Raw genomic sequence first — 27,606 nt, 5'->3', positions numbered from 1 at the left:
CCCTTCAATCTTTCCTTCATGCTGCTTCCAAAATACTCTTCTTCCTTTACCTCTAGTGATTTGCCCTTACTTCCAAGTTGAAGACCAAAATTAGATTTGAAGGCAGTTTACTCTCTTCTTTATCATGTGCTGCCTTTTGGTTTGCCCACATGCTCTGCTGTTGATGCAAAAATAACTAATTTTTATTTAAAGATGACATATTACTTTGTTCACAGTGTTTTTAAAATTTTCAAATGAAAGCTCTATTTGACAAAATATTTAAATATTTTGAGAAAAATGGGTATTTTCTTCAAAGAAAAAATTAGCTGTTTATTTTAATGTAAGCCTATGTATATTTAAGGTTCAAGGTTCAAACTTAGATCATCTGGTTGTTAGTCTATACGATAAGCCAGTTAGATTTTATTAGATTAGATTAGATTAGATTTTATTATTTATTGGTTTTATGGTTTTACTGATAGTTTGAATTGCTAATCTTTTGTGTTTTGTCATCTAAAAGTGAATATTTTAAAATGACCATTGGCATTTGAATATAGGTAGTAGATCTTTTACTTGACAGCTATTAGATCTTTTAATTTACAAAGTTGATAATACTTGTTTACTAGCTTTTATAAGAGGATTTTAATGATGTATATAGCATAGTAAAATTTTATTTGTGGTAATAACTGATTAATTTCTAACCTTTTAAAGAATCATGTTCAATTTTACTTTTGTCTTCTGGAGACCCGTATTTCTAAGTAAGAATTTTTGTGCCATTAATAATCCATCACTGAAATAAAACAGAATTATATATGATGAATTACAATGTAGAAGTAATAATAAAAATCTTGAAATTATATTCTTTGTTTTATTTTTTAAAAAGGCTTTTCTTGCTTTGTCTACCAGCTATCCTGTGAATATCATTCAATTGTTTCTATATTGAGTTGAGAGTATTTACACTTAAACAGTTGTGATGTCATTGTTTTTTGTGTCTTTATCACTATCTTGATTTCTGTAGGTGGGTCTGCTTGATTTTATATCCCTGGCATTAATCAGTTTGCATTTAAATTGAGTCAGCTTTGATTTTAATATTGCTTTCTTGTGAAATATTAATGTTTTTATTAAATCTTTACTACTGCCAGGTATATTGAATGTTATGGATAGATTGTAAAATGAAAATTGGAATTAGTCTAATGCCTTGTCTTGAAGTACATGATGAATTAGAGTGGTTTTCCTCTGAAGCTGGGATGATGTTACCATGGTGAGAGCTTCTGTTGCCATGACATTTGCTTGCATATTTTGATAGGTCTTCATTTGAAGAAGGGCTCTGTTTCCTGGCAGACTGGAAAAGTGTCATTCTATCTTTTCCCCAAATGTGTTATTTTTTTACTGAAAAATATAATAATTTCCAAAGAATTGCAATAGTGAAGTGCCAAGAAAGAAAATACACCTTATTTTAAATTTTTTTTCCTTGTTCAACTTTTGGAACATAGCTAAATAGTCTTAGCTTGCTTTGTATGAGGAGGAAGAACATCATTTTTTAGTTTTCTTAATAAAATACTGTATTTCCATTGGATTGTGTTGACTAAATAAGCAGCTAAAGATGAATAATTTGTAATCAGTCTCAGTCGGATATAGATATATAATGTTATTGTACAACCAAAGACATGGCTAATGATGATATATTGGTAGCAGAGCAAGGGGAAATAAATATAAATAAGGATTTCACAAAAAATGAATGAATCAGTGAATTCCAGTAGGGTAAATATATAAAGTGTAAAATCAGTTTTTATATAAATGATAAATATTAAACACAATGAATTAAGGATAGTTCTTTCTTACTGATAACGTATGTTTAGTGTTGAAACATTAATGGTAATTTTTAAAAAAAATTGTATTTGGCAGTGGTATGTTTTTAGTTTTTGACCAGATAATACAGAAATTCCAATATGTAATAAAAACACACAGAAGAAGCTCTTGCTCTCACATATCATCTCTCCCTCAGTTACTGACTATTGCTAGTTTTTAACTTTTTGTAGTTTCTTTATGCATTTATGAACAATTACAGATATGTTAATACATTCTTATTCCCACTCTACTTTTCAAGAAAGGTAGCATATTATTTTGCACTTTGCTTTTCAGAATTTGTCTATCCATGTTTTTAAATGTGTATTTTGTTAGTGCTCTAATTTTAGCATCTGGGGACATGTTGGGATCAGCACAAAGATAGAGGTTATTTTAGACATCTCCCATCCCTTGTGCTTGAGACAATTCAGAGTTTTAGAAGGAAATATTTAAAAGTACACATTCTGTCAATTAAGAATGAAAAAAATTGATTTTCATTTTGTTGTTGAAGTTTAGTGTTGACTTCAGTGGCTTTTTCTACTGGTAGACCAATTCGTTTTGTAAAAGCTATAAATTGAAATACTCTATAATGAGTACATATTTATACAAGCTATTTTTTTCTGCTTCAAATTGTTTTCTTCTTTCCGCTATTACTCCCATTCATCCTTTGAATGTCAAATTAGGTGTTGCTTGGGGAAGTCAGGTCTGGCTAGGTGAGTGTGACTCTGCCCTGCTACTCTTGTTGGCTCCAAATCATTTAACACCATATTGTGATTTTTTAGTTATTTTAAGAATTCGTATTTCCGGGCGCCTGGGTGGCTCAGTGGGTTAAGCCGCTGCCTTCGGCTCAGGTCATGATCTCAGGGTCCTAGGATCGAGTCCCACATCGGGCTCTCTGCTCAGCAGGGAGCCTGCTTCCCTCTCTCTCTCTGCCTGCCTCTCTGTCTACTTGTGATCTCTGTCAAATAAATAAATAAAATCTTTAAAAAAAAAAAGAATTCGTATTTCCCTAATTAGACTATAAATACCATGAAAGCAGAGACCATGTTTGTCTCATTCACAGTGATATTTTTAGTACCTATAACATAGTAGGTTCTCAGAGGATGACTATTAGGTGCTGTGTTTTGTTATGTATACATTCTAAATGTCTCAGTTCCTGAGATTCACTGGACTTTCTCTTATTTCTGTTTATATTCATTCTTCTTCCCTATAACTCTCTGTTTAAATTTTACTTCCTTTGAGAAGCTTCTCTTGATCTTTTTGATTATATGCTGTATTCTATATTACATGCCATCATAGTTCTGAACTGCACATTTGGTATAGTTCACAATCTATTGTAATTGCTTATTTGTCTGTAATCCTCCCATTACCTTCATCTCTCTGGCCTCTAGTGTAGAGGTTGACACAGACCTACTAGTTGATCGGTAGATATTTGTTGGAGAAAAAAAGAATGAATGCATACTCTAGACAGTGGTTCTCAACTGGGGCCATTTTATTTGCCAGATGACATTCGACAATGTCCGGAGACATTTTTGATCATCACAGCTGGGAGGGGGTAAATGTTGGTGCTGGTGTCAGTGAGCACTGGCTAGGGTGCTGCTAAATCTTCTACAATGCACAGGACAGACCTCCCCCAGCCCTGTTCCGTTCCCCAAGCAAACACTTATCTGGACAACACATGAAGATTTGGAAGTAGTTTTTATCTTAGGTGTATTTGGAGCTCTAGAGGAGTGGGTCATATGCAGTGAGTAACAGTGAAAAAAGGCAGAGAATGGATACTTGAAGAATGTATATTCAAAATTGATTCCAATGTTGAAATTTACCCCAAATGACACAATTTTTAAAATCTCTGATAAATATTTAATGTCAATGTTTCTCTGATGGTTTTTAATGAAGCAGAATAAGCCTGTAGTATTATATATTGACTTTTTTTCACACTCCCCGTCTGCCATGCTCTGTTGTGTGATACTTGTATGTGTTTTCTTTCTGTTCCTTGCTTTCTGTCATTCAAGGGTTCTGTGTGTGTGTGTGTGTGTGTGTGTGTGTGTGTGTGTTTCATGTTGAGTAATGTAACATGAAATTATAAAATTATTTTTGTTTTGAAGTTTTTGAGAACTTTGCTTCCTGAGATAATTAGAACTCTTGGAGTTATTTTAAAGCCGGATTTATTAAATAACTGATTTACAAAGAAATTGAGTTGTTTTCTTAAACAGAAATATTGACAAGAGGGCAAAATTTCTTCCATTGCCTTCTTCAACTAAATTATCTGCCTTCCAACTGAGAGCACTATCTATCTATTCTTCTTACCGATGTTAAGAGCACAGAAGATTGTTCTAGTGGTATATATAGTACAAAATAGTAAGAAGGAGGTTAACGTGGTTAATGTATAGAGTAATTAGGTTGCAGGTGTTATTTGTATCTAGAGTTTGATCAACTGTCAGTAGACTGCTTTGATTTAGACTTGTGTCTACCAGAGAAGAGGAGAAACTCTGTGAGAGTCTATTAGCTCTAAAAGTTAATGGATTTTTTTAATCATATGACAGTAATCTTAGATATTAAGTGGGAATTAATCTGGAGTTGTGGAATGTATTAGCTCATTCCTTCATCTAATAAGTTGGGTGCTTACTATATGTCATATACATTGCTGAGTTTTGGAAATAATAAAAATGGATAAAGTCGTGGTGTCTGCCCACAAAGCACTTGCATTCTGTGGAGAAACTTGACATAGCAGCCTGTTACATTACAGTGTATAAGGTGAAAGAGTGCAGACTGATGGAGTAGGGGAGGTTCTCTGGTGGGCCCAGGGAGTAGAGTCAGGGTACATTGGGAGATTAGGCCTATGTTAAAGTTAGGTCTAGATAGTTGGCTTAGTAGGCTTTCACCATTAGTAGAGATGAACTAAGTGGTTTGGCTTCTAAAGAAGTTTAGGTGCTGAGCTCTTTTCCTGCTATCCAGGCCACTTGCCAGTTGCTTTCTCCTCCCACTCATCCCTCCCCACAAAACTAGAGTAATTAGAAAACCACTGACTTAAAATTGGTTTCCTTTGGACCAGTTTTATAATCTTATCTCATCTCTTGACATCATTTATTCCAACCTTTCCAACCTTTAATCATTTGCTTTTGGACAAATGATACATTTTATTATGTTAATGGCATGAAGATTTTTGTACTACTGTGATTTGGGAATTTTTTTGGACAAGTTGTAACCATTCTGGTTATCAATTTGTTTATCTGTAAAAAGGGGAGTTTATTGCCTGTTGTCAGGGCCTCTCATTTTTCTAGTATTCTTATACAGGTCTATTAACTGGTCTTGATACTGAGTATTTTTATTTAACCTTTTTTTTTTAAAGATTTTATTTATTTATTAGAGAGATGAGAGAGAGCACACAAACAGGGGGAGCAGCAGAGGGAATGGGAGAAGTAGGTTCTCTGTTGAGCAGGGAGCCTAATGTGGGGCTTGATCCCAGGACCCTGGGATCATGACCGGAGCCGAAGGCAAATGATTAACCAACTGAACCACCCAGGCACCCCTAACCTGTCATTATCCCAGTTTCCTTATTGACTAAATTTTAAAATCACTGTAGTTCTGTGGAACTGCCTAGATACAGAAACTAAAGCTGAAGTTTCAGAAGTCTTTGTATAATTATAGTTTTTTCAGAAGTTGTTTCATTAGGAATGTAAGCCATAGGTTATTTTATATTAAAACAACAGCAAGAAGAAATTAATTAGACTTGTGAATAAGATGGTAGAAATAGTAATCTGAATGTTTTTGAGTAACCTGAATAAACCAAGAAACTAAATCAGTTCTCTTATAATTTTACTCTCAAATTACAACTTCAGTTTCCAGAAGTAGCAGTAAAACTTTGTAAGTAAAGGAGAAATGTCAGCAAGCTTTTGGGAACTGGGAAGTCTCCATTTTCTTCCTCTGAGTCTTTCTATGATACCTCCCCTTACTGTCTCTACCGAGTTTGTCACCTTTCAGAAATGGAATACCAAATGATTGCCTTGACATAGTTTTATTGGGAGAATGGTTCTTCCCCCCGTTTTACATCAACAAGAACAGCATAGAATAGTGAGCCAATTTAGTCTCAGAAAACTTGAACTAACTTCCCCTCAATTCAGATTATGTTCTTGATCCCATTACTTAGAATCTTGTAACCTGATCGTTTTTAAAAATTCATTTTATGCATTTTTCTTATTCAGGAAAACTTCCTTTCCCCCATCCCTCTGATTTTGATGTCTTTGTTGTACTTCCATAGCAACTCTTCTTTAGTTTTTTTTTTTTTTTTTTTTTTAAACACCTTTATTATCTCTTGCAGATTAGATTAAAAGCCTCACTGTGGTTGAGGTCACTGTCTTGGTACTTTGTGTCTTCTCCTGCTAGTGTGGTACTAGACACATACTAGGTACTTAGTATTGAATGAATGACTTATCTTCCATACAGGGTATTTATATTTGTCGATTTTGCACCAGAGATACTTGCTATTTGCTTTTCCATGAAATATGGACAAAGGATCTAACGAAGCCACTAAGTCTGGAGTTGTTTTACTCTTCTGTCCTGTAGCATTATACTAATTATACCAATTAGGATTTCTTCTGTTTTCCTTAAAACTAAATGCTAGGGCAATAAAAATAAAACTAATATTATGGTAAGACCAGGGATCTTTCTTAGCTTCAAGGTGTGATCCTTGTAAAGAAGGCATTCTGTCTCAGGTTTCAGTGTAGGGCCTAGATGGAATATGATAACATAATTGCTGACATTTTACTAGTGGGAATCATAGAGGAGCATAGGGTTACAAAGTATGAGATAGCTCTGCTTTAGATATCATGTTTAAGCAAAATACTATTAACTGCATTTTTACAAGGGAAATAGGTAAGGCTCCACTTTGAACTTGCTTAAAATCATGTAGTTGAGGCAAAAAGAACTAAATATCTTGCCGCTTTTGCTATTGTTACTATAGCTTCCTTTACATCAGAGTTTCTCAGCTTTGGTACCATCGACATTTTGGGCTGGATAATTCTTTTCTGTGAGCAGCTGCCATGTAGGTTTTAAGTTTAGCAACACCTCTGGTCTCTACCCACTAGATGGCAGCATTACTCCCTCCCCCTCCCTAGTTGACAACCAAAAATGTTGGCATGGCCAAATACAGGGGGTCGGGGTGGGGGTTGGGGAGTGGGTAAAATCGCCCCTATTGAGAACCACAACTTTTTCAAATATATCACTTATGCCTCCATTTCATTTCCTCTCTAAGTTTTAGAGACTTCCTTATGGCATATGGCCATCTTTTATCTCTAAGCCAAATTCTGTTCCCATTTGGTAAATACTTTCTCAAATACCTTACTCTGTTGTCTGAATTTGCATTAATTACATTTTTTCCTTAAGAGGATCGTGGATAACTCAGGTTATATTGGTAATTGCTTTCAGACATAACCTATCCCCAGTGTTTACTTAGAACAGTTTACCTGGTAAAGCCCGATTTATTTCTGTAGCACTAAGTATTATATGTATTAAATATAGCTTTGATAATTATTTTTATCTAGATACATGCTAGTGAATTTAATGAAATTAAAATGTATTTCTCCTTAATTAACCCTGATAATTGTAGCTTGAAAGGATGTTTTTGTTTCCATGTTTATAGTTCAGCAAGATTCTGTATTTTAAGTTTGATAACTCATAAATATTTGATTTTATAAATTTTTTCAAACAATTTTATTTTTGTAAAGTGGGAGAGAGAGAGTGAGAGGACGAGTAAGGGGGAAGGGCAGAGGGAGAAGTAGACTCCCTGCTGAGCAGGGATCCCAATGGGGGACTTGATCCCAGGACCCTGAGATTATGACCTGAGTTGAAGGCAGAGGCTTAACTGACTGAGTCACCCAGGCACCCATAAATACCTAATTTTAAAAGCTAAGTCCCTGTATTATATAATATCTTTGCCTTTATTATTTTGGGGATCATGAAAAAAGGATTTTTTTGGGTAGTGATTGATATGTGTAGTCTTTCATAAATATTGCTTATTTAAATCATTTCATAATCTAAATTATTCTATTTAAAAAATATATTCAAACGTACCAGAGATTAATACTCCATAATACATTTAAAAATTTTTCACTTCATTATTTTTGTTTATCAAGTATTTATTGAGGATTTTACTAGGTGTTTTGTAGGCACATAATTAGACATGTTTTTTGCAGGAATAGAATTTACATTCTAATAAGTATTTTAATACATTTTACTCATAGAATCTATGTCATGTAGAATTTACATTCAGTAATTGAGAACTATGGTATTTTAAAGTATAATTTTCTAAAATCTATTATGAATTTCTTTAATTTTCATAAAGGTGCTTTGAAATTCCCAATAATATCAAGTCTAGTATTTCAAATTAATAAATGGTTTGGTGTGCACTGAAATGAGGAATGACTTAAATTTCTGAATTATTGCTGTGAAAAAATAAGTACATGTGAAAGAATAAGTACATGCTGTTTTCTCATTAGATTGAAGATTGAAGGGCGCCTGGGTGGCTCAGTGGGTTAAAGCCTCTGCCTTCAGCTCAGGTCATGATCCCGGGGTCCTGGGATCGAGCCCCGCATCGGGCTCTCTGTTCAGTGGAGAGCCTGCTTCCCTTCCTCTCTCTCTGCCTGCCTCTCTGCCTACTTGTGATCTCTGTCTGTCAAATAAATAAATAAAATCTTTAAAAAAAAAAAAGATTGAAATTGAGTCTTAATTTCCAGAGAGAAGAATTGAAGGATAATTAATGTTTATTATACAAATAATATTATAGATTTAAAATTCTTTACAGAATTTGTCATTAGCTACCTGTTATGAAATATTTTCAAACTGAACACCATTAAACTTTCCTATATTTAATAACTTAGATGGTATTGGTTTTTAAGGTCCCATACTCATAGTTGTAAATAAACAGGGAGTGGAAGCAAATTGATGGTTTGTCTCTAAGGATGACATTCCCCTGGAAGAGGTTGTAAATGGTGTTAAGGTGGGGTGCTGACTTTACTTTCTTCCCTTACTTTTTTTTACCCCTCAATAGCAATACTGAACCACTCTCGCCAAAAGGTCTATGATATTTCTGTCAGGTGTGCTTTATTAGAAAAAAGATTAAATTTTATCAGATTGTTTTCATTAGTGGGTTGACAACTGGAAAATTTTACAGTTTTAGCATTTAAAAAACTTTTTATATTCAGTAAGTTTAAAGGGATTTATGTGTTATTATCCCGAAGGAAATATGGTACCTAAATGAATCTTTCAGGGCAAAGAAATGGATGAAATTTCCACTGAAATACTATATATTTGATTTTATATTCATTCATGTTTAAACATAAGACTTGGAGGAAATAGCATGTATTCTTAAATTTGCTACAGATAAAATATCTTTCCTTTCAAGGCCAGTGGTTTGTCTTTGTAGTAAAACAAGTCATACTAAATTTGTCATTATGTGGATTTCTGTTTGAAATAAGTAATCCTGTGACTAGGGTTTTTGTGGTTTTGCTCAGATTTATAAAAATGTATTAGAATGCAATATGACTTTTATATTTAAGAAAAATAATAATAGTAGAGAATTCTTAGTAATTTTTCCTTCCTGATGAGTATCTTTCTCATAATACGGCTCCATTCTTAATGCCCTTGCTGAATATATATACTTGCCTCTTCTTCAGTAGATCCTATATTTTTCTACTCCTATGTTTTACCATGTTTACTTAATGCTCAGGTCTACATAAGTGAATATTATCCATCTGTCAAGGCTTACAATGATCATTCCTCTATAATCAGTTACTAATTCACTCAAGTAAAGTATTTCCTCTTTTTACTATGTTCCCAGAATACATTTAAAACATTTTTTTTCCCTATAGTTTCTTTAATTGCATGGATAGCAATAACTTACATCCCCCCCCCCCCCCCCCAGCTCCTCATACCTCTTATCACTATGAATTTGCCTATTCTGGATATTTCATGTAGGTGTAGTCATACAGTTTTTGTGTTTCTGTGTCCTGCTTATTCCACTTAGCATAGTGTTTTTGAGATTCATTCCTTTTGTAACATGTATTAGAACTTCATTTCTTTTTATGGCTGAATATTCCGTTGTATGTACATAGCATATTTTGTTTATCCATTCATATGGTGATGGAACTTAGGTTTCCACCTTTTGACTATGGTGAATAATTCTGCGCCAAACATTTGCGTATATAAGTATCTATATGAGTCCCTGTTTTCAATTTTTGGGGCTGTGTACCTAAGTTAGGGTTGCTGAATCATAGGATAATTCCGTGTTTAATTTTTTGAGGAACTATCAAACTGTTATCTGTAGTGGCTGCATCATTTTTTATTCTGTATAGTAATATATGTGGCTTCTAATTTCTCTGTATTCTGTCTAACACTTGTCCCCCTCTTTTAAGACAAATGAAAACCACCCTAGTAGGTATGAAGTGGTATCCCATTGTGATTTTGATTTACATTATTTTCATGGCTTAGCTTTATGTGCTTATTGGACTTTTTATATCTTCTATGTGGAAATGTCTATTTGATTCAAATGTGGGGCTTATACTCAGGATCCTGATAGCAAGACCTGAGCTGAGTTAAAGAGTTGGATGCTCAACCGACTGAGCACCCCAGGCACCCCTGACAATTTTTAAATTGTATTGTTTGTCTTTTGTTACTGAGTTGTAGGAGTTCTTTATATGTTTTGGGTATTAAATCCTTATTAGATATATGATTTGCATTTTCTCTCCCATTCTGTAGATTGTCTTTTCATTTTCTTGATAATGTCTTATGATGTACAACTTTTTAATTTATTTTTTTAATCTTTATTTTTTTCCATTTTATTTATCTTATTTTATTTCTTTTCAGTGTTCCAGAATTCATTGTTTATGCACCACACCCAGTGCTCCATGCAGTACATGCCCTCCCTAATACCCACTACCAGGCTCACCCAACCCCCCACCTTCCTCCCCTCCAGAAACCTCAGTTTGTTTCTCAGAGTCCATAGTCTCTTATGGTTTGTCTCCCCCTCTGATTTCCCCCATCTCACTTCTCTTCTCCATCTCCCAATGTCCTCCATGTTATTCGTATGCTCCGCAAGTAAGTGAAACCATGTAACTTGACTCTCTCTGCTTGACTTATTTCACTCAGCATAATCTCTTCCAGTCCCATCCATGTTGATACAAAAGTTGGGTATTCATCCTTTCTGATGGAGGCATAATACTCCATTGTATATATGGACCATATCTTCTTTTTTAAAATAATTTTTAAATTTTTAAAATAAACATATAATGTATTATTAGCCCCAAGTGTACAGGTCTGTGAATCACCAGGTTTACACACTTCACAGCACTCACCATAGCACATACCCTCCCCAGTGTCCATAACCCCACCACCCACTCCCTAACCCCCCCCCCCCCCCCCACCCGGCAACCCTCAGTTTGTTTTGTGAGATTAAGAGTCTCTTATGGTTTTGGACCATGTCTTCTTTATCCATTCATCTGTTGAAGGGCATCTTAGTTCTTTCCACAGTTTGGCGACTGTGGCCATTGCAGCTATGAACATTGGGGTACATATGGCCCTTCTTTTCACTACATCTGTATCTTTGGTGTAAATACCCAGCAGTGCAATTGCAGGGTCATAGGGTAGCTCTATTTTTAATTTTTTGAGGAATCTCCACACTCTTTTCCAAAGTGGCTGTACCAACTTGCATTCCCACCAACAGTGTAAGAGGGTTCCCCTTTCTCTGCATCCTCTCTAACACTTCTTATTTACTGACTTGTTAATTTTGGCCGTTCTCTCTGGTGTAAGGTGGTATCTCAGTGTGGTTTTGATTTGAATCTCCCTGATGGCTAGTGATGATGAACATTTTTTCATGTGTCTGTTAGCCATTTGTATGTCTTCTTTGGAGAAGTGTATGTTCATGTCTTCTGCCCATTTTTTGACGCGATTATCTGTTTTGTGTGTGTTGAGTTTGAGGAATTCTTTATAGATCTTGGATATCAGACCTTTGTCTGTAGTGTCATTTGCAAATATCTTCTCCCATTCCGTGGGTTGCCTCTTTGTTTTGTTGACTGTTTCCTTTGCTGCACAATAGTTTTTTAATTTGATGTTCAGTTTACCTTTATTTTTTTATTTCTTGTGCTTTTGTCTCATATCTGAGAATCCAAGATTATAAAAATGTACCCATGTTCTCTTCTAAGAGTTGTATGGTTTTAGTTGTTATATTTAGGTCATTGGTCCATTTAAAAATATATATTTATTTATTTTAGAGAAAGAAAATGTATTATAATTAATTATAAAATTATTTTATTATAATTATAAAATTATTTATTTTATAAATAATTAATTTATTTTAGAGAAAGCAGGGGGAGGGGCAGATGGAAAGGGAGAGACTTCAAGCAGACTCCCCACTGGGCATGGAGCTTAATGGAGGACTTGATCCCACAACTCCAAGATCGTGACCCAGAACAAAATCAAGAGTCAGATGCTCAATTGACTGAGCCACCCAAGCCCCCAACATTGGTCCATTTTTAATTAGTTTTTTATATAGTGGGAGATAGCAGTCCAACTTCATTATATTTTGCATGTGGAAATCTAGCTATCCCAGCATCATTTGTTGAAGAGAATATTCTCTCCCCATTGAATGGACTTTGCATCCTTGTTAAAAAAAAAAAAAAATTCCATTGGCTATTGACATATAAGTTTATTTCTGTACTCTCAGTTCTTTTCCATTGGTCTGTGTCTACCTTTATGCCATTATCTCTGTTTTGACTGATGATAGCCTTGTACTAAGGTTTGAAATTAGGCTGTCTGAATCCTCCAACTTTGTCATTCCCTTTTCAATATTGTTTTGGTTTTCTTGGGTCTCTTGTAATTCTATACGAATATGGGGATCAGCTTTTTTATATCTACGCAAAAGGCTATTGGAATTTTGATAGGGATTATGTTGAATCTACAATACTATTTGGATAGTATTGACATCCTAGCAATATTCAGTCGTCCTAAATTAATACCTAAATTGCGACCATTTCCACTGTGTGATGTGTGTGGGGATTCCCCACATCAACAAGTAATTCTGTGACACCAGCTGGGTGTCCTATAATTCAACTCAATTATGACACTTTGAGGTAGTATCAGATTCCACAGGTTGAAGACTCAGTCCTCCAAGATTTCTGCCTTCCCCCTTCCCTTTGGATGCCAGTGGCAAGCCCAGTTGTTACCTGTACTTCTGACCAACTGACTATAAATCTGAGGTTTCCATGACCCTCTCCTCAGGTTTGATTAATTTGCTAGATGGAATCTGTCCATAGACAAAGGAATGGGGAAGGGGCACAGAGTTTTCATGCCCTTTCTAGCCTTGCCACCTTTCCCAAATCTTCACATGGTCACCAACCTAGAAGCTCTTGGAACCCTCTCCTTTTGTTGTTGTTGTTGTTGTTGTTGTGTGTGTGTGTGTGTGTATGTGTGTGTGTGTGTGTGTGTTTTCCCATGGAGTCTTCATTACATAGGCATGATTGATTAGATCAGTGGCCGTTGGTGATTGATCTAATGTCCAGCCCTTCTCTCTTCCCTAGAAGTAAGAGGGGGAGGGACTGAAAATTCCTACCCTCTAATCACATGGTTGGCTGCTCTGGCCACTAGTCCTCAACATTAATTAAGTGCTTTCCAAAATCCACCTCACTTGACAGAACAAAAGACCTTTATTGTACTCATCACTTAGAGAATTCCAAGGGTTTTAGGAGCTCTATACCAGAAGCAGGATGAAGACCAAATATATATTTCTTACTATAAATCACAATATCATACTATGTATGAACACTGGATGTTTTCCAACTTTAGGTCTTTAACTTTTTCAGTAAGGTTTGGCAGTTTTCAGTATATAGCTCATTTACTTCCTTGGTTGAATTTATTCCTAGGAATTTTGTTCTTTTAGATGTTATTATAAATGGAATTGCTTTCCTTTTTGGATTGTTTTCATTGCTGTTGTATAGAAACACAATTGATTTTTATATTGATAATTCGACCACAATATTAAATTGTGAGGAATGAATTTAAGAAAAGTTGTCTTAAGATTTGTATATTGAAAACCAGACAAAGTTGCTGAGAAAATTTTGGAAGACCTAAATAAATATATTTGCTGTGTTCATGAATTGGAAGATTCAGTGTTAAGATGCCATGTCTCCCCAAATCGACCTTTTGATTCAGTGCAATCTTAAATAAAATTCCAGTAGATTTATTTTTTATAGAAATTGATCAGCCAATTTTAAAATTTGTGTGGAAATATAAATGCAACCTTAGCTAAGAGGGTTTGGGAAAAGAACAAAGTTTAAGGACTGACACAATGAGATTTCAAAACTTACGATAAAGCCACAGTAATTGAGACTTCCCATGTTTACTGCAGCATTATTCATAGTAGCCAAGATATGGAAACCACCCAAGTGTCTATCAACAGATGAATAGATAAAATATAGTGTGTGTGTGAGTGTGTGTGTATAACACACACATACACACACATATATATATAGAATATTATTCAGTCTTAAGGAAAGAAGGAAATCCTGCCATTTGTGACAACATGGATGAAGGTGAAGTGCTTTATGCTAAATGAAATAAGCTAGACAAATATCACATGATCTCACATATAAATGGAATCTTTTAACAGAAAAAAAGAAAAGTTGAACACATCATAATAGAGAGAGGACATGGTTACTAGAGACTGGGGATAGGTGAGAAGAGAAGATACTGATCAAAGGGTAAAAACTTTCTATCACAAGCTGAATAAATTCTAGAGACCTAATATGAACATGGTGACTATGGCTAATAATATGTATACTTGAAATTTCCTAAGAGAGTAGATCTTAAATGCTCTTGCAACATGCCCACAAAAATGAAATTATGTGAGTTGATGGATATATTAGCTTGATTGTGTTAATCATTTCACAGTTTATACATATATCAAAACATCATGTTATACAGAACTTAAGTTTTTTCTCAGTCATAGCTCAGTAAAGCTGGAAAAATTGATTTTGGGCTTCATTAAAATAAGAAGAATTACTCATCAAAAGAAATTAAGAAAATGAAAAGGCAAAACAAAGACTGGTAGACAATATTTGCAGTATATACATTCCACCAAGGTTATTTATTCAGAATATATAAACAACTCTTATAAGCCAGTAAAAGGAGATAACCCTTTAAGAACAAGGGTAAAGTTTTGAATAGACACTTTACCAAAGAAGATACACAGATAGCAAATAAGCACATTAAAAGATCTTTATGATCTTCTGTCATAGACCAGAAAGAAACAGAGACAATCTACAGAAACAGAGACTTTACAGGCAATACAGTGGCACTAAGTTCATATGTTTTAATAGTTACTCTGAATGTAAATGGGCAAAATGTTCCAACCAAAAGACTCTGGGTATCAGACTGGATAAGAAATCAAGAACCATCCATATGCTGTCTACAAGAGACTCGTTTTAGACCTAAAGACACCTCCGGACTGAAAGTGAGGAGGTGGAGAACCGTTTACCACACTATGGACCACAGAAGAGAGCTGGGGCAGCAATCCTCATATCAGATGAACTAGATTTTAAACCAAAGACTGTAATAAGAGTGGTAGAGGGATACCGTATCAAAATTAAAGGGTCTATCCGTCAAGAATATCTAGCATTTGTAAATATCTATGCCCCCAGTGTGGGAGCAGCCAGTTATATAAACCAATTAATAACCAAAGTAAAGAAACACATTGATAATACATTAATAGTCAGGGACTTTAACACCCCACTCATAGCAATGGACAGATATCTAAGCAGAAGATCAACACAGAAACAAGGGCTTTGAATGACACCCCTGGACCAGATGGACTTCAGAGTTACATACAGAACAGTTCATCCCAAAGCAAAAGAATACCCATTCTTCTCAAGTACACATGGAAGTTTTTCCAGAATAGGTCACATCCAGGGTCACAAATCAGGTCTCAACTGATGCCAAAAGATTGAGATTATTTCTTGCATATTTTCAGACCACAGTGCTCTGAAACAAACTCAGTCACAAGAAGAAGTTTGGAAGGAACTCGAACACTTGGAGGTTAAAGAGCATCCTACTAAAGAATGAATGGGTCAACTAGAAAGTTAAAGAAGAATTTAAAAAATTCACAGAAACTAATGAGAATGAAAGCACTTTGGTTCAAAACCTTTGGGATATAGCAAAGGTGGCCCTAAGAGGGAAGTACATAGCAATACAAGCCTCTCTCAAAAAATTAGGAAACTCCCAAATATACAAGCTATTGTACACTTGGAGAAAGAAAAGCAAATAAAGCCTAAACCAAGCAAGAGAAATAATAAAGATTAGAGCAGAAATCAGTGAAATAGAAACCAAAAGACCAGTAGAACAGATCATGAAGTAGGAGCTGGTTCTTTGAAAGAATTAATAAGATTGATAAACCTCTGACCAACTTATCCAAAAGAAAAGAGAAAGGACCCAAATTGATAAAATCACAAATGAAAGGAGAGATCACAACCAACACTGAAGAAATACAATTATAAGAACATATTATAAGAAACTATATACTAACAAATTCAGCAATCTGAAGAAATGGATGCTTTCTTGGAAACTTAGAAACTACAAAGACTGAAACAGGAAGAGGTAGAAAATCTGAACAGACCCATGACCAGCAAGGAAATTAAAGCAGTATTCAAAAACCTCCCCAAAAAACAAGAGCCAGGGCCAGGGGGATTCTACCAAACATTTAAAGTCAGGGGAATTCTACCAAACATTTATTTATTTATTTATTTATTTATTTAAAGATTTTTATTTATTTATTTGACAGAGAGAGATCACAAGTAGACAGAGAGGCAGGCAGAGAGAGAGAGAGGGAAGCAGGCTCCCCGCTGAGCAGAGAGCCCGATGCGGGACTCGATCCCAGGACCCTGAGATCATGACCTGAGCCGAAGGCAGCGGCTTAACCCACTGAGCCACCCAGGCGCCCTCTACCAAACATTTAAAGAAGAAATAATACCTATTCTCCTGAAGCTGTTTCAAAATATCGAAATGGAGGGAAAACTTCCAAACTCCTTCTGTGCGGCCAGCATTACCTTGATCCCCAAACTAGACAAAGACCCCATCTAAAAGGAAAATTAAAGACCCATATCCCTGATGAACATGGATGCAAAAATTCTCACCAAGATACTAGCCAGGAGGATCCAACAGTACATTAAAAGGATTATTCACCATGATCAAGTAGGATTTATTCCTGGGCTGCAAGGATTCAGCATCTGTAAACCAATCAATGTGATACACTACATAAATAAAAGAAAGAACAAAAACCATATGATCCTCTCAATAGATGAAGAAAAGTATTTGACAAATTATAGCTTCCTTTCTTGATTAAAATGCTTCACAGTGTAGGGACAGAGGGAACATACCTCAATATCATAAAAGCCATCTATGAAAAGCCCACAGTGAATATCATTCTCAGTGGGAAAAAATGGAGAGCTTTTCCCCTAAGGTCAGAGATGTCCACTATCACCACTGCTATTCAACATTGTATTAGAAGTCCTAGACTCAGCAGTCAGACAACAAAAAGTAAAAGGCATCCGAATCAGCAAAGAAGAAATCAAACCCTCACTCTTTGTCGATGACACAATACTCTGTGGAAAACCCAAAGGACTCCACCCCAACACGGATAGAACTCATATAGGAATTCAGCAACGTGGCAGGACATAAAATCAATGCACTGAAATCACTTGCATTTCTATACACTAACAATGAGGCACAAGAAAGAGGAATTAAGGAATCGATCCTATTTATAAGTGCATGGAAAACCATAAGATACCCAGGAATAAACCTAACCAAAGAGGCAAAGAATCTGGACTCAGAAAACTATAGAACACTTATGAAAGATATCGAGGAAGACACAAAGAAATGGAAAAATGTTCCATGATTATGGATTGGAAGAACAAATATTATTAAAATGGCTATGCTACCTAGAGCAGTCTATTCAATGCAGTCCCTACCAAAATACCATTGACATTTTTCACAGAGCTGGGCTAACAATCCTAAAATTTGTATGGATCCAGAAAAGGCTCCAAATAGCCAGGGGAATGTTGAAAAAGAAAACCAAAGCTGAGGGCATCAGAATGCCTGACTTCAAGCTCTAGGGCAAAGCTGTGATCATCAAAACAGCACAATACTGGCACAAACAGACATTTAGATCAGTGGAACAGAATAGAGAACCCAGAAATGGACCCTCAACTCTATGGTCAACTAATCTTCAACAAAGCAGGAAAGAATATCCAATGGAAAAAAGTCAGTCTCATCAATAAATGGTACTGGGAAAATTGGACAGCCACCTGCAGAGGAATGAAATGGGACCATTCTCTTATACTGTACACAAAGAAACTCAAAATGGATGAAAGACCTAAATGTGAGACAGGACTCTATCAAAATCCTAGAGGAGACCACAGGTACTAACCTCGTTGACCTTGGCCACAGCAACCTCTTCCAAGATACATCTCTAAGGCAAGGAAAACAAAAACAAAAATGAACTATTGGGACTTCCATCAGGATAAAAAGTTTTGCACAGCAAAGGAAGCAGTCAGCAGAACTAAAAGGCAACCTATGGAATGGGAAAAGATATTTGCAAATGAGATCAGATAAAGGGCTGGTATCCAAGATCTATAAAGAACTTAACAAACTCAGCACCCAGAGAACACATAATCCAGCCAAGAAATGGGCATAAGACATGGAAAGACACTTCTCCAAAGAAGACTTACAGATGTTCAGCAGACACATGAAAAAATGCTCCACATCATTTGCCATCAGAGAAATACAAATCAAAACCACAGTGAGATATCACCTTACGCCAGTTAGAATGGCTAAAATTAACAGTGCAGGGAACAACAAATATTGGCAAGGATGTGGAGAAAGGGGAACCCTCTTATAGTTTTGATGGGAATGCAAGCTGGTACAGCCATTTGGAAAACAGTATGGAGGTTCCTCAAGGAGTTAAAAATAGAGCTACCCTATAACACAGCAATTGCACTACTGGTATTTACCCCAAGGATACAATTGTAGTGGAAAGAAGGGCACATGCACCCCAATGTTCATAGCAACAATGTGCACTATAGCCAAACTGTGGAACAAGCTGAGATGTCCTTCAATAAGTGAATGGATAAAGAAGATGTGGTTCATATATACAATAGAATATTATTCAGCCATCAGAAAGGATGAATACCTACCATTTACATCAATGTGGTTGGAACTGGAGGGAATTATGCTAAGTGAAATAAGTCAAGCGGAGAAAGACAATTACCACATGGTTTCACTCACGTGTGAAATGTAAGGAATAACGCAGAAGATCATAGGGACGGGGAGGGAAAACTGAATGGAAAGAAATCAGGGGGAAACAAATCATGAGAGACTCTTGACTCTGGGAAACAAACTGAGGGTTGGGGAATGGGAGGTGGGTAGGAGGATGGGGTAAATAGGTATTGGGCATTAAGGATGGCACATGATGTGATGAGCAGTGGGTCTTATATGCATCTAATGACTCATTGAACATCATATCAGAAAATAATGTATTATATGTTAGGTAATTGAATTTAAGTAAAAAATGAAAAAAAATGAAGAAAAGATCTCTCATTGGAGAAACACAAATTAGAATTATGAGATACACTTCTGAATTAAAATGACCAACAGTACCTAGTCCTGGAGTTGATACAGAGCAAATTGACCTCTCATATATTACTGGTGGGAATGGGAAATGTTACGGCCACTTTTTAAAACAATTTGACGGTTTCTTATATTGTTAAATATATATTTACCATGTGACCCAGCCATTCTGCTCCTAGATATTTACCCAAGTTAGGAAAACATGTCGACAGAAATGTTCACAGCAACATCATTCATAATTTCCTAAACCTGGAAACAACCCAAATAGGCATTAGTCTGTAAATGCGTAAGCAGTTTGTGGTATATACATAAAATGGAATCCCATTTAGTAGTAAAAGGGAACAAACTGCTTATATATGCACCAGCACTGATAGATCGCAAAACCTTAGGTTAAGAATTTCTAATGAATTCTAGAACAGGCACAGGTATAGTGTAAGAAGAAGGTCTCTGTTGCCAGAGAGTTGGAAGGAATTGAATGCAGAATTGAGTGTCAGGAGGGAACTTTGGGGTGATTGAGTGCTATATATCATTATTTTGATAGTGGTTATAGACTTGTATCCATGTGTTAAAAGTCACTTGTTAGGGGTATCTGGGTGGCTCAATCTGGTAAGAGTCTACCTTTGGCTCAGGTCAAATGGATGGAGCCCCATGTTGGGCTCCCTGCCCAGCCAGGAATCTGCTTCTCCCTCTTCCTCTGCCCCTCTCCATGTCCTTTCTCTCTCTCAAATAAATAAAAATCTTTTTTTAAAAATTTTATTTATTTGACCGAGAGAGATCACAAGTAGGCAGAGAGGCAAGCAGAGAGAGAGAGAGAGGGGAGGAAGCAGGCTCCCTGCAGACGGGAAAGCCCGATGCGGGACTCGATCCCAGGACCCTGAGATCATGACCTGAGCCAAAGGCAGAGGCTCAACCACTGAGCCACCCAGGTGCCCCTCAAATAAATAAAAATCTTAAAAAAAAAAATCACTCATTAATTTTATTCTTTGTGAATTATCTCACAAGAAAGCTGAATAAGAAAAAGCAACTTTTAAATAAATGATCAAACTCCCTTTAAGTCATAGAATGATTGGAGAGAATAACAGGTTTCATTTTTTTTCTGGACTTTCACAAATAAGGGTCTGCATGCTTTGGCAGAAAACGGAGAAAGGCTATCACCAAGCAGGTAGGTATCTAGCTTTGCTCATCAGTTGGAGATAAAACTTAAATTCAGAAAAGAAGTAGTAATTTTGCTTAAAATAAAATAAAAATAAAATTTCACTTAAGAGTCTCAAATTTCCAGTTATAAAATAAGTAAGTCACAATGAGGAAAAAAGTACAGCCTAGGGACTATAGTCAGTAATACTGTAATAACTGTGTGGTGACAGATGGTAACTGCACTTTTTGTGGTGAGCAGTGTGTTTGTAGAATATGTAAAACTGTCAAACTGCTATGTTGCATACCTGAAATGTACATAACATTGTATATCAACTATACTTCAGTTTAAAAAAGTACAAAGCATACTATAAAAACTAGTTGATATATTTAACTTTTTAGCTTCTTATTAACCATTGTCATTTTAATTCATTTAGAAATATAAACCTGGTCGATGTGATGATATTTTGAAATGGAAGCCTCCCAGTCTAAATTCCGTGGATTTCCGCCTAAAGATAACAAGAATGGGAGGAGAAGGGTAAGTATGCACTTTTGCCACCATTTTTACATGAAATAATGCTGTTTGTATAAGGCTTCACTGTTTACTGGATACTTGACATATACTTTACCCCCTCAAAAGTAAAATATTTTTACCATATACATACATACCTGTACATCTGATTTTCAGCTGTTAGAACTAACATTTTGTATCCTAACATCTGATTTTTAGCTGTAAGAGCTACTAACATTTTGGTCTTCAAAAGTACAGGTATTTCTAATACAAAAAAATGAACTTTGTTAAATTGTAAAAGTGAAGATAGATTTTGCTTGACAATTCCTGCCAACTGAATTACAAATTAAGATATGATCATGGTTGTTACATCTAAGTGTTTTGAAGTAGGTCTTTTTTACTTCAAAAGAAACTACTTCAGGGGCACCTGGGTGGCTCAGTGGGTTAAAGCCTCTGCCTTCGGCTCAGGTCATGGTCTCAGGGTCCTGGGATCGAGCCCCGCATCGGGTTCTCTCTGCTCAGCAGGGAGCCTGCTTCCCCCTCTCTCTCTGCCTGCCTCTCTACTTGTGATCTCTCTCTGTCAAATAAATAACTAAAATCTTAAAAAAAAAAAAAAAAAAAAAGAAACTACTTCAGGCTGGCATTTGGATAGGAAAAACATTTCTTCATGGTTTAATTGTTGACTTTCATTAAGATTTTTCATAATTAGGGGCACCTGGGTAGCTCAGATGGTTAAGCATCTGCTTTTGCCTCAGGCCCTGATCTCAAGGTCCTGGGATCAGGCCCCACAACGGGGGCACATAGAATGTATTACTAGTTTTAGAGGTAGGCTTCAGTGATTTATCAGTCTTAGGTAATATCCAGTACTCATTACATCACATGCCCCACTTAATGTCCATCACTGCATCCTCCCACCTCCTTCCCCTCCAGCAACCCTCAGTTTGTTTCCTATGATTAAGAGTCTTTTATGATTTGTCTTCCTCTCTGATTTCATCTTTTTATTTTTTCCTCCCTTTCTCTATACTCTTCTGTTCTGTTTCTCAAATTCCATTTACAGTGAGATTGTATGATAATTGTCTTTCTCTGATTGACGATTTCACTCAGCATAGTACCCTCTGGTTCCATCCAGGTCATTGCAGATTGCAAGATTTCATTTTTTTTTTTTGACGGCTACATAGTATTCCACGGTATATATACATACCACATCTTCTTTAGCCATTCATCTGTTGATGGACATCTGGGCTCTTTCCATAGTTTGGCTATTGTGAACATTGCTGCTATAAATATTGGGGTGCAGGTGCCCCTTTGGATCACTATATTTGTATCTTGGAGGTAAATACCTAGTAGTGCCGTTGCTGGGTTGTAGGGCCTTGTGTGTGTGTTATTGATGTTTTGTTGAGTATTGAAAAATTATTTTGTTTTGCTTTTTACAGATTATAATTCTTAGCATTGAAAAGCTACATGAGGCTGTATATAGAATGTGCATTTTCTAGGTAGCAAAAATGTTAATACTAATTTTTTTCTTGCAGTTACCCACTGCAGTTAAATACAGCAAAATGTTTAGTAGTTTGTCATCCCAGTTTTGCTTTGTTCTTAGTATATTTTAAACTATATTTTGTTCTTTTAAAATTTCACCTATTTTTAAATGACTTCTTACAAAAAAAGAGGAATTACTTTTAATTCTGGTACATCTTTAAAACACACCACAATATCAATACTTAAGGTGATTTTATGATAGGAATGTGTAAGTTATATTTGTGTAGGTACATAATTTATTTATGTAACATGGGTGTCAGTTTTCAAAAATAGGGCATTTAATATGAAATACAGTGTAATAACTATTACATAAAGCATGTATTATTCAGTTAGCCAGAGTAGTATGCTTTTTTAATATAAAGAATGTTATGTATTATAGCAGTTTTCACTAAATAAATGAGCTTACATCTAATGCCTATGTTAGATGCTGTATGTTAGAGGGCATTTTCAGAAATACGCCTTTAATAGTTGGAAAGGAGAGTAGCCATTTATCTAAATTGTAAGAATCTGAGCATGTGACCAGTGTAAGTGGTTTAAGATATTAAAATACCACAAGACAAGCTCATTTCTTTTCTTGATTGCACTTCTAAATATTTCTAAATCTAAAAGCTAATCTAATCTAAAGCTTAGAACGGAGTGGAGTGTCTTAAAAAGTTCAATATAGGGCGCCTGGGTGGCTCAGTGGGTTAAGCTGCTGCCTTCGGCTCAGGTCATGATCTCAGGGTCCTGGGATCGAGTCCCGCATCGGGCTCTCTGCTCAGCAGGGAACCTGCTTCCTTCTCTCTCTCTCTCTCTCTCTCTGCCTGCCTCTCTGCCTACTTGTGATCTCTGTCTGTCAAATAAATAAATAAAATCTTTAAAAAAAAAAAAAGTTCAATATAAGTACCAATCCTTGAAAATGTCTCTGGTTGCTTTTTTTTTTTTTTAAATGAAGTCTTAGATTTTCAAAGTATGTTTTTAAGTTTTATCTAGCTGCATTACAGCAATAAAGTGGGTATAGTAGAGGTTCTTGTTAGTTTAAAATTTAATACAAATAGAAAAATGTATTGTTAAATGCCTTGTCAATGGCAATTAAAATCTAAACTTTACCTTTTTTTTTTAAACTCCTTTTAGTATCATTTCTAAAGTATATTAACTTTGATTTATCATGGCCTAAAATAACTCTTATATATCTTAGCTATTCACATTGTATTGAACTTTATAGACATACAATAGAGATTTTTATTTGAGAGCTGTATGGTGTTTTAAAAAATATTACGGGTTTATATTAACTTCTCTATAACCAGAAACTGTGATCGTTGTTTCAAAAGCTAGAATTACAAAGGTCTGTTCTGAAAAGTGCAAACTCTTGAGTACAATGTCAGTGGCTTATAGTGAGTAGTATACCTTTATCATTTTTGCAGCCTAGTAGTTTAGAGCAAGATTCTAGAGTCAGACTGCCTGGGTTTAAATATCCTTATTAGCTGTGTGACTTTGAGCACATTCCTTTTTTCTGTGCCTTATATTCCTCGTTCATAAAATAGAAGTTGACCTCATAAGACTTAAGAAATAAAAGGATTAAATAAGCTAATATATGTATAACAGATGGCACATGGTGAGCATTTAAATGTTTGCTGTCGTTTTTAATTAAAATAGAAATTTAAGTCCATATTTCCTTTTTGTTGCTCCTGCAATTCTTTTGTTTGCTGAACTGTGTAAGTTCAATTTTCTATGTGAATTATTTCCCATTTGATTGCAATCCTTATTAATTTTTCCCTTTTAAAATGAATATATCTTCATCTTATTTGTGTAATTAATCATAAATTGTTAAACACCTGGAGAGCGAGAACATAAAGTCACAAAACTTATTTGTAGATTTTTTTGGTAACAAACATCTTAAAATAACCTTGGCAATATGTGTAGTGGTTAAGAACACAGGTCTAATGGTTAAGAATGTGGGTTCATGGCCCAGCCTGCACAGAATCAAATCCTAGCTCCAGTCCTTTCTTGCTGCTGTTACTTTCTTACTAATCTTTCTAAGCTTCCTCATCTGTAAAGTGCCCACAGTAATAGTTTTTATCTCTTGTTGTGAAGATTTGCTTATATTCTATAAAATTTGCAGGAGTTAACAAAGTAAATATGGGTTCTGCCGTTATAGACTTGGTATTTACGAGCTATTGAGTTAAAATGCAAAAATACTGCTTTTTGAGATTTGGTAGGGATTAAATAAAATGATACATGTGAAGAATACACAATAGAATCTAATGTTTATTTTTGTCATTTTTGATGGTTATAGTTATTAATTGAACCTCAGCAGACTGTGTAGTTATATCATGGATTAAAAGTATGCCCTGCATAATCATGTAGCGGGGGGGAGTGCTCTGAAGGAAGAAGCTGCACTTTTCTGTGAAAAGACAAAGATGTTTGCTTTTTCTAATAGAAAATTCTAAAATCACAGTGAAGTTTAAGTTTTCATCCATCACGTTGGCAAATATTAACAATGTTTCTTTTGATTGGGTTGACTGGGGTGTGAGCAAACAGACACTCTGCTATTCTGTCTGATAGGAATGCAGATTGGTACAACTCTTCTAGTGGGCGATAAGGTAGCATATGTCCTGAGGAAGTATGCTTCAAGTTTTGTGAAAGGAGAATCCTTATTTGTCTTCTGCATGTTTGTATTTCTAGTACCTGGTGTGGTAACTTGTACATAATAGATACTCAAGAAATATTAAAAGGTGAAATATATATGTGTGTGTGTGTGTGTGTGTGTGTGTATACACACACACATTTTATTATATATATGTACGTAAACAAAACTACCAAAAGGTGTGTGTATAAGAATTCCATTGAAGTATCACTTATAATAGGGAAATTGGAAATATTCAGTGTCCTTTTTTATTACTGTATAAATCTTTTGAGATATCTATATATTCATGTGTGTTTCTAGGAAAGTTGCTAAGAATGTTATAAATAGTGTCTTTTACAAATAGGTCCAGTCTGTTGAGATATAAGATTTTCTTAGAGGTTTGAAACGGAACTCAGACCTACTGTCCAGCTTTGTTGTTTGATTTTATATTCACACATAGTTATGTGATATTAATAGATACATCATTTTGGTCATAGGAAAAAAACAAAAACCACAACAATTACTTTAACAGAATTAATTTAATATGAAGAACTATAATCAGTTACTGAAGAACTGAAAAGGCAAAGAAGTGTTGAAGAGATAGTAACTTCAGGAAGGACCTACCATGCAAGGAACAAAGGAATGAAGGTGAATTACTAAAATATAAAAGTTTGGAGGGGGCCCTATAGAGCTCATTAGAAGTTTACTGCCAGCTGGTGGTGGTGTTGCCTCAAGATCTTGGAGGATTATGTCTCTGAATTTTGACATCTGAGGAAGGGTACAGTACTGGCTAGGAGGTGCTGATTTTTCAGAGGGGGCCAAGTGAAGCTGGTTCTAGGACTGTGGGAAAAACTAGTGGAGCCAACTGGTACTACTGGAATCAGTTGTCACTCCAGGGTAGAAAACTTGTGCAAACAGGAGAGAGTACATTCTTTCTTTCTTCTTTAGTCTTTTAGTACCCTTGCTCACCCACCAGGAGTTCTAGAATAACAAATTGGAGCATAGAGAGTGAGTTTGAAGCCAGGTGACAATAGCTTAATATTAGCACAGTGCATTTCTTTAGTTACTTATCCATTCAATTCTACACATACTTGAATTTCCATAGAACAGCAAAAAAATTCTTTCACTTGAGAGGCATATATTCTCTTGCTATTCAAAGTGTACAGACAGGGGTCTCAATTAACCATTTACCCATTTCTGGGAGATAGTCGTGATATCTGTCTCTGGGCAATGTTAACCACTCCTCAAATTCAGTCACAGTTTTGTACAGACGGGATTGGGAGCATTCAGGATGTTATGGCCGTAGACAGTCACAGTTCTATACAAATACCTATTACTTAATGACTTTGAATCGTTAAGTTAGTCAACATCAGCAGTCCTGACAGTGGTCATGAGACCATGGCTGAAGCTCTCTTTCTGTCCATTTCATTTTTCCTTTGTTCTGAGATGATCCAGGCTTTTTACTTGGTGGGGTGACTCAAAACCTTTTTTCTGGTTAGATTTGATCCGCAGTGGTTTTACAGTTTTTTTGTTTATATAGTTTTCCATTAACTTTTACTGTTGGACATGGAAATACTAAGAGACAGAGGTACCTCAGAGAATACTCTAGGTTCCAGAAGTATTCCTTCCTAATGCTTTCTGTAGCAGCAATCTAACTCTTCTTTGGGAACAGAATTGGTCACTTTAGACAGTAATCAGTCAGTCAATTAATCAATCTCTATCTCTTTCGCTTGTTGGTTCAGTTACTTGAGAAGCACAATTTCGTCCACTAGCAGTTTCGGTTTCCAATTCAGTAGGACATTCTTGTGTTCCTTGATACAGAAGCATTCTTACCTGCAAACCAAAATTTCTACTCCAGAGTTTCTGGGATCGGAAACAATTCTGTGAGTGGATAGTTAGAAATCATATTGAGATGAGGATGGTTCTTTGACTCATGTATTTTGGCTAAGGGAGAAATTACACCATATATTTGGATACAGATTTAAAACCATGTCCCACATCCGATGAGAACACAGCCTTTTAAAGTGTGGTCTTCTAACTGGTGTTGCAACTGAATTTTCAGTTGACCATCCTACTGTTCTGTTAAGTCAGCTGCTTCTAGGTGGGAGGTAAGACCAGTGAATTTCAAGGCTATGAGCCTGTTTCCTCACTTATTTTTGCTGTGAAGGAAGTTTTATGGCAACCTTTGTTAATGGATAAGATATCCCATAAGTCTGTGGGAGGTGATGTTAGTAGAACTGTTAAAGAGAAGAAAAAAATTTTTTGAAATCTAGGATGCTTATGTGATCTAGTAAGGATAAATTGCTTATCCTCTCTATTGTAGAAGAAGTCACAATGA

At 35.6% G+C, this 27,606-nt stretch overlaps 1 protein-coding gene across 2 annotated transcripts in view; it reads left to right on the top strand.

Moving 5' to 3' along the window:
• RNGTT (RNA guanylyltransferase and 5'-phosphatase) overlaps positions 1 to 27,606 on the top strand; it is a 350,824-nt gene that overhangs the window by 176,732 nt on the left and 146,486 nt on the right. For both annotated transcript variants that reach the window (XM_047733713.1, XM_047733714.1), the window contains exon 13: positions 21,054 to 21,154. In XM_047733713.1, the coding sequence (XP_047589669.1) occupies positions 21,054 to 21,154 (101 nt within the window). The remainder of the gene's footprint in view (positions 1 to 21,053; positions 21,155 to 27,606) is intronic.

This window comes from Lutra lutra, chromosome 6 (genome assembly GCF_902655055.1).
Source record: "Lutra lutra chromosome 6, mLutLut1.2, whole genome shotgun sequence".
Classification (NCBI taxonomy): Eukaryota; Metazoa; Chordata; class Mammalia; order Carnivora; family Mustelidae; genus Lutra; species Lutra lutra.
Note: the sequence above shows the minus strand (reverse complement) of the source record. Positions and strands in the feature narration are given on the sequence as shown.